Source organism: Kryptolebias marmoratus, linkage group LG17, assembly GCF_001649575.2.
Source record: "Kryptolebias marmoratus isolate JLee-2015 linkage group LG17, ASM164957v2, whole genome shotgun sequence".
Taxonomy (NCBI): Eukaryota; Metazoa; Chordata; class Actinopteri; order Cyprinodontiformes; family Rivulidae; genus Kryptolebias; species Kryptolebias marmoratus.
Window position 1 is genome coordinate 12,720,335 of NC_051446.1, and position 8,498 is coordinate 12,728,832.

General features: G+C 43.1%; 1 protein-coding gene across 1 annotated transcript in view; it reads right to left on the reverse strand.

The window, feature by feature from the left end:
• LOC108237182 (cytohesin-3) overlaps positions 1–5,569 on the reverse strand; it is a 36,180-nt gene extending 30,611 nt beyond the window's left edge. The window contains exon 1 of the mRNA XM_017418426.3: positions 5,168–5,569. Within this exon, the coding sequence (XP_017273915.1) occupies positions 5,168–5,186 (19 nt within the window). The 5' untranslated portion in view covers positions 5,187–5,569. The remainder of the gene's footprint in view (positions 1–5,167) is intronic.
• Between the last annotated feature and the right edge of the window lie 2,929 nt (positions 5,570–8,498).

The window sequence follows — 8,498 nt, forward strand, 5'->3', positions numbered from 1 at the left end:
GATACAACTGTGATCATTGGATTTAAACTTGATTTGAGCCAAAGACCCCAACAGTCTTACAGTTTCAAAAACAAGACAAGTTTATCTCCCGAAGTTTTTCTTCTTAGCGATGCAAGAGAGTTCAAGCTGCAGACCAGAGAAAACAATCAGGGGACTGTCTCGATTCAAGTTTAGAAACTTTCGACTTCCTGCTCGACTCCAAACACAGAAGAAGGTAAAAGTGAGGAGCTAATTTTACACATACGCTTCTGGTGCCTAATTGTGCTGGCTCCCAATTACCTAAACTGCTGCAGCTTCATTTTCTAACCAAGTAAGGACTTAATTAAACCTTCGTTTCATAACAGACTAATCGGTTCGAGGTCAGACTCTCTGTGAGCGGCACTAGGAGCCCACCTAGGCTGCTCAGGGGCAGAGAAACAGATGTTTGAGCTCCGTGTCGACTCCGACAAGACGTTCCCCGCCAACCACCTCCCTTTAAGCTCCGCAGCCTCCCACGCTGAGAGCAGCCGAGTGACAGCCTGATGTCCTCCCACGTACTCACCCTACAGCCACAACAAACTCCACACTCCAATCACACCAACTTTTTTCTTCTTCTCAGGAAGAATTGAACTGCTGAAAAAGAAAAAAAAAAACAAATCGCACTGATTCAAAAGCTATTTTATCTTGGGGTTTTTATGCCTCCTCGGGCAAATACGACACAAACGCTTTGACATGCTTGCACACAGTTAAAGATTTACTACAAAAAGGTGCGTCTCGAATCACAGTGAAAGCACGTGGATTTGTGATTCGATTCACAGACGGCAATATGTCAACACTGACGCGCCGTTTCAAGAAAAACTGTTGCGCTGCCATCGGATACGGCCTGTTATTTCAGCTCACTCGGACATTCAGTTTAAAGAAAGCAGAAGAATTGAAGGAAAGGCCTCTCTCATTTAAGGTTTTTTTTTTTCCCCCCACAGTGAAAATGTGACACTTAAGCAGGAAATATGGAGAGGTGTTGCTCACAGCACACCAAGAACAAACATCTGTTTTTACTGCTGACGTTTGTGCCAACAAACGAGCCGTTTCGCACACATAAGAGTAGTCATGGAAAACTTAATTTAACTCTGCTGGCGCTGAAAATTCTCTAAATACGAGTCATTTCTTCAAACCCCTAAACACGGCTGCCCGTTAAGCGACTGAAGTCCAACAGAGATGCTGCAAAAAATACATGAGCGCCAACTGTTACAATCCAAGGCCTCCGTCCAGGCTTTCAGTTTTCCTGCTTCCCGGCTTATTTTGGTTTTTCCACTTCTCCATCCAGCTAAAAATAGTCACCTGAAGCCTGTTGCTGATTTTATGCCTGTGGAGGCCCGGGCCTGTCTGCGCTGTGGCATGCGAACGGAGCAGAGGAGCGCCAACTCTGATTAGTGAGGCCAGTAAACATGCACTAATGAATCCCACGCTACAGCAGACTACAACAAACATGTCCACAGTAGCACAGTTTATACTTGTATTAACTGCAGCTGAGGAATGCTACAGGGTTGTATTGAATAAGCTGACTCGCTTGTTCCAACAACAATATTATTCTTCCAGTAATGTATTCACACCCCTACAATGTAAAAAAAAAAAAACAGTCAGAAAGAGGGAAGATCCTCTTCGTAGGGTATTAGTGAGAACTTCAGACAAGTGTTACGAACTCAGCGGGGTCCCTATTATGTGTGATAGAGCAACTTAGGCCCACACGGGTTTAGAGCTTGGGCGAAACGTTCGTAGCGAGGTTGTGGCGGTTTATCGTTTCGGGGTCCTGGGTTGGAGAATGGCGGCAGTGTAACCATGAAGTGGGGCCTACACACCATATGAAGGCTTGGTCGTTGAGAATTTGAAGCAAGTCTGGCCTCATATCTTGACAACAACCTTGACAGTGTCATGAAAACAACCCAGAACAGACGCGACACCTATGGCGAGAGGATCGCGCTAGTGTGACATGATCTTCCAGCACGCAGCTGCATCCTGATGCAGTCTAAGAGAGTTGTTCCAGAGTAGGCGTGTAGAACTTGGTACGGGTGCAGGATAAACAAAATACCAGGGAAAACATGTATTGGGTTAGAACTAAGGGCGTAGCAGCGTTATGATTGCCGACACGCTGAAGGGGGTCTTCCAAATTCGCAATGATCCAATCACAATAAAGGTCATGTAGGTCCTGCAGAGCTTAGGAGGTGTAACATAAATAACTCGGCTTATATGCAAAGTAATAAAGCTTAAAAAGTCCTTCATTTTATTCAAATCATAGAGTAAATACAGCCTCTACAATTCGTTTTAGGTTTATTTTGTTTGCTTCCTGTGGTTTGGTTCCCTGATTCATTATCCAACCCCTTTTCCTGAAGAAAGCATAGTCATCAGAATAAATATGCCTTTTGGGTGCCACTTCTAGGCGTATACGCCTTCATAAGACCAAAGTAACAATCTGTATAATGGTGCATGAATGTCATGATAGATGGCGCAGATTCTTTCGGAGCATTAGATGTATGAGAAGCGTGTTTATCCAGGTAAAGACAATGGGATCCATCGGCTCTTTGGGTCGCTGTCAGAGTGGTTCCTCATAACTACGGAGATTGTTCTGCATTGTTAATCCCATGTGAATTAGCCATGTCAGTAATTTATAAAGTAAAAATTCCCCTAAAATTACCTCCAATATTTTGCTGAACCTGGGCGTTTTTTTTGTTTCCTGGGCGCATTTTTATTTGCTTTTGGCGACGGAGGCTGCATCGGAGAGCGTAGATAACCTTTTGTGTCCCGGGCCAGGAAGACACTATCGACCCGTAACGGTCGCCATAAAAAAGAAACGGCTGAAGAGAAGGAGCAAAAACCACATGCAAATGGTGGCTCAGATCATGCATTGCTCTGTGCGGTAAGAATAATTTTCTTCTGTTTGTAGCCTACGATACAGCGGGCTAGCTGTGGCCGTAGCCTGAAAGGTAGCTTTAACACCAACTCAAAGTAAGCAGATGTTACGCAATACGCAATGGGGTAACATCATATCTGGAAGATGTCCGTAAATTTCAGAAAAATCTCACGCTTTGGTTATCCCGTGCGAATGCGCCACATAAACATCAGACTTTGGGGAGCAATTTATTTATTACATGTGGTCCCTAGGTAGAACTAATCCCGTGTGGGCTAAAGTTGCTCTGCTCTGTTCTGGGATGCCAGCATATCAACACAGGAACAACGTCAAGTGATGTGTGAAAGTCAGCGAGAGCGTGAAGTGAGCGCCGGGTTTAGGTATGTTAATAATTAATAAACTTCCTGTCACGTGACTCAGTGACCGGTATCTCTTCAAACGGTCTCACAGAGGCAGCTGCGTACGCAAGATCGCTCGTTCAAGATTCACCCAAAGCTCCATCGACCTCATCAGCGTCGCTTCCATAAACGTTTAGAGCAAAGCGCGAAGGTGGAGTTTTTAATTTCTTCAACACCGCGGACACTCTGCTGACCTCTCACTTCAACTGACGGGCTCTTATCAGCCTATAGCTGTTTGTTTACACACCACACTTCCTCTGCAGCCTTCAGCACACAAGACGGTTTGGATTATCAGCCCAGAAACTTTCTGCACGTGTGTGTGTGTGTGTGTGTATCCCCGATGCTATCGTGAAACCACCGGCTCGGAGCTGCAGCCGCAGTGTGAGCAGCGATCTGGGTTACACGTGGCTGCAGCGGGGTCGATTCGATCCTGCTCTGGCACCAGATCACACAGCCCGGACCGCTCGCCACAACCGGCATTAAGAGATTTAGTCTGTGCAAACACGGAGAGTTACATTATCATATTTTAATCTTGCATTTCTGATGAGTTTAAAAACATTACTCCACCTTTTTGTTTTTTTTACAACTAACTGCTTTGCTCATGGAGGGGTCACTAAGTATTTTTTACACTTTTTAGATAAAAAAGCACACTCAGTGATACACATTAGTGAGGAACTCAGTTTCCTAAATACATATATCTGTACAGTTATCACACGTGAGATGAAAGGTGGGCGATCATGTAATTGCCTGTGTCTGTCTGACTGTATCTCAGAAAGTAATAATCGTATACACCTCTACAATTGATTAACTTTTGGAGTTAACTTGTGGGGTTTTTTCTCAGCAGCTCATGATTTCATTTTCCAACCCCAAATTCAAAAGGTTAGTGTTTTGAAAGAAAGAATGCAGTCATTTGTATATCATTTATACTTGAAAAGCTCAAAATGATATTTCAGCTACATTAGATAGTCAGATAGTCCAGTTTGCACCTGAGACTGGTGTTCTCACGCACACAGATAGGGATTTCAGCATTGGCTTGCTGAAATAAGCAAAGCCTTCCCTGATAGTTAAATAGCCCATAACATGATATCTGTTGGGCTAAATCCCATTTTGTGAGTTAACCATGCTATGTTTACTCCTAAACTAGTGGTGTGAGACACAGTAAATGGTCAAATTTGCCATTTTATATTAAATGAATATAAAAAATATTAAAACTTCAGCTAATTTCCCTTAAATCCAGGATGTTAATCATTATTTTCAATCCTTGCAATCTGTCTTTATTTACATTTTTAGGCAACTTGACAACTTTTATTTTGAAAAACAGTGGAGTACTGTTTGTGGAAATTAGTATAAGTTCATCCCAACGTGGGCAGTGAGTGAATTTCTCGTGTTTTTTCTGGTTCTTCATCCTTTTCGTTCATTCGGTCCACGCTTGTAGAAGTTTTATCTCGTTGCTTTTCCACAGATTTTCGTTCAGAAGTTGAGAACTACAGATCCTGGCGTGTGTGGAAGGCTGCCAAGTCGGATTTCTTATCATTTTTCCAGCAGTTTACAGGCTTCGTGCGGCTCCGTAGACAGTGAGACACTTCAAAGCTCCACAGAGAGACATAAGACAGATGAAATAGGTATATATACCCCCCCCATTACTGAACACAGAGCAGCAGAAGTCTCTCATATATGAAGATGGAGAGCTCCAAGGCAGATAAATTTGCTCCTTTTTGCCTATTTTAAAAAAACAGGTTTAGGTACAATCCACTCTGGTTGTTATGCTGGGGTTGTCTGTGAAAGCCCAGGAGCACCTCATGTTGGTGAGGTGAATTCACACATTCATCCATCCATCCATTCATCCACGCACACAGACAGAGGCAGAGAGGAAACCAAACAGCCTTACCGTGATTGTCTTCATCCATACCGACTGTAGGAGCGACCTGGCGGTCCAGATGAAGGTGTGAAACGTCGCCGTGAATATGCTCCTCTGAGTAGCTCCTTTATTTTCAACAGGACCCCCCTCTCCGTCCACTGAGGCGAGCGGGCAGAGCCGGTGGTGCGTTCACGGACAGACGGGGTGGGTGTGTGGGGGGAGAAAGTGAAGCGCCGCGCAGCCGTCCGCAGCGAGGTTACAACTGAACGGATCCGAGCGTCAATCGAGCGTCGCTCCTGGTCCGCAGACGCGATATTTCGGAGAGGAGAGGTGCCTCCGCTGCTCCATCTTTCATCCACTCCGCCTGCCTTCAACTGGGGCGGCGTCATCAAGCCCCGCCCACCGCCAGCCACGCCACGCCACAACACTCACGCACGCACCTACAGGCGCGCGCACACGCTAAAACAACGTTATTGTTCTTATTTTGTTTTATAAACACTATGTTTCTATGCAATATAAATCACAAGGCGATTTATGACACGTTATAACATTTTTCTCACGAGTTTCCTAAGGTGCTAACAAGATGTCCGGGTAAAAAACAATAACAACAACAAAACTACAACATCAGCTCTCTTTTCCGCCATGACTTTGTAGCTCTGTTCATGGTAGCTGTACATTAGTTCAACTTACATCACAAGTAAATCATTTCTGGGATTAGATCTTGTTCCAGTTGCAAGCAGAACCTGCGGGATTAGCTAATCGCTGCGCCACGAACAGCTAGCTAACAGGCTAAGTGTTGTTAGCATCACAAGCTGATAAAAATGCACATTTCTCCATTTATTGCATTCAAACACGTTAGCAACCAAATACTGACTGTGTGTAATGACGAACGGGGCCTCTCCGTCTACTTCTGGAAGCCGTAACATCCGGTTTCCAGGTGCTGCCATGTTGTTTTGGAGGCTGTGCGGCTTAAACTCCCACCTGCACCCACACACAACAATGGCGCTTTTACAAAAGGGTCAGATAACTAATTATAACTAAATGTAAAAATAATAACATACAGCAGCAAAGTAAGAACCACTGGAAAAGAAATACACCAGAGAATGGACAATTACAGGGAGAAGTTCTGCCGCCATCTTGCTAGGTGCTAAGTGATGTTAATGCCCTTGTGGCAACAGACCATGGATTTCTGAGGAGAAAAAAACTAAACTCAGCCATGAAAGTAATTTTTGCCATTATTTGATGTAATTATTGCAACATAAATTTAAAAAAATGTGCTATTACGTTTATCTTTTTTTAAAGGAAATACTAGTCTAGTATTCTGTATTATGGTACCAGGGGTCAACGCTCTCTAAACTTAATTACTGTAAAGGGTTTTGAGGGTGCACATACACCAACTAATTGAAAAAAAGTACAAATGTTAGTATCATATTTTTGTAAATAATAGTCATTAGTCTGTTTTTGCTCATACATCATACAACATCATCAAACACTGCTCCTTCTGTGTTTAGTGGCAAATGTGGACCCAAAAAGCCTCAATAACCCTTGAAGAATGGAATTCACAGATTCATACATTGTTTGTTTTAGGTCCTACTGCCATTTGTGAATGTAAGTGCCTCTTGGGGATACAAAACCTGCCTTGAACTATGAATTTAAACTTCCAAATTGGGAAAAAATAATCCAACATAAACACTAACAAGAAAAACGATTTCATTAGGATTCAGACAACTACTGATGGAGCATTATTAGTTAATTTCTTTCTTCAGTGCAGCATCCTCTAAAGAGCTTGCCGATAGAAGCAAAGCCCAATGAAAGCAAGAACAAAAACAATTTGACTTCCTTTTTTAACTTCCCGTGCAGTGAGAGCAGCACGATTTTGTCTTAATTCCTTTAAAATTCTTCAACTCTTGCTTTATGAGAGACATTTTGTTAAGGAAACTGCCCCTGAGAGCTTCTCATTGAGTCACTGGTGGTGACGCTAACCCCACCGATCTTCCCTGTTGCTGGTGATGCAGGCATGACATCACCTTTTTGGGGGTTTTGGTGGGGGGGTAAGAAATCCAGCTTCCTGTATGTCCCTGCCTATGTGAGCTCATGACTCAGTGAGACTTTTCCACATTAGCAGAGACGAAAACGAAGGCTGGGCCCGGCACACGGTCCCGAGTTCAGGAAGGGAGTTGGACCAAGGACACATTGTGCTGCTCAGCAGGGGGACAATGGAAGAAAGTTACAGAACAGGAAGTGGTGAGATGTCCTCCTCCACCCTCACAGGATTATGAAATCTGACCTGAGGCACAGACACAGGTTTATTCCCACTGTTAGCTACTGAATAAAATAAAATTCTTTAACAGTGAGGGTTTTTTTTGCTTGCTTTTTGCTGTGGGTTTCTTCATCTTTATGCATCTTAGTCCATGGGTTTGAAAAATTAGCCACATATAATTGACATTAGCTAACAAAAATACAATAACTCAGTCATCATTGATACTGAGCTAAGGTTTTGTGTGATAACAGCTGAGAGCCATCCCCAAACACAAACTCCAAGTACCAGCTAATCACACAAGAATGTTTAAAACTTTGCCCCTAAATATTGCTGCTTCAAGATGACTGGAGGAAACTGACTGTACAAAACACAACAATAGCTGTAGGTCAGTCAGTTTTAGAGATACTGAGGTGAGATTTGATGTGGTGGATGCTGAGCATCACTCACAATACAAACTCTGAGCGCTAACAGATTGGGTAAGTGAGATCGCGCATAACTTTGTTTTTTGTGGTTTAAACAAAACAGCTACAACACGATCTTGGTTTAAAACTCTGGCACAAAAGTCAGCTTGGCCTTTATTTTAGCATTTTTCTGCACGTACAATGAGTCAGCCTGATTGAAAATCGTAGAGTTTTTATGCAAACTAGATCTAAAAAACAAGACGGGAACAAAAAGTTCACTCGTTGAAGCTTTAGATTAAGGTATGATGTGAGTGGATGTTTCCTGCTTTAAAAGTCCATCTGCTGGCGGTCCAAACCTGTTCGACGCAAGTGATGCATGTCTTCATTGTTTCAAACACTAATAATGACCTCATTGTTACTGGAAACATGTCCACAACAGGGACGTGCGGTCAGGGGAGGCAGGTGAGGCAGAGCCTCACCTGTCATCATGACAAGAAAAAAAAAATCATAACATAAAATGATTATTAATATTTGTCCACTAATCTTTATGTATGAGTAATTTTCGAACATTTTTATGGTCCAAATCGCATTTTTATAGTCAAAATCGCTGAAATTGCATATTTCCTGTTCAAATATGAGGGTGAAACGCGAGGTGTGGCAGCAGCGAGCCGAGCTTCACCTCTGATTGCGCAATCCATCA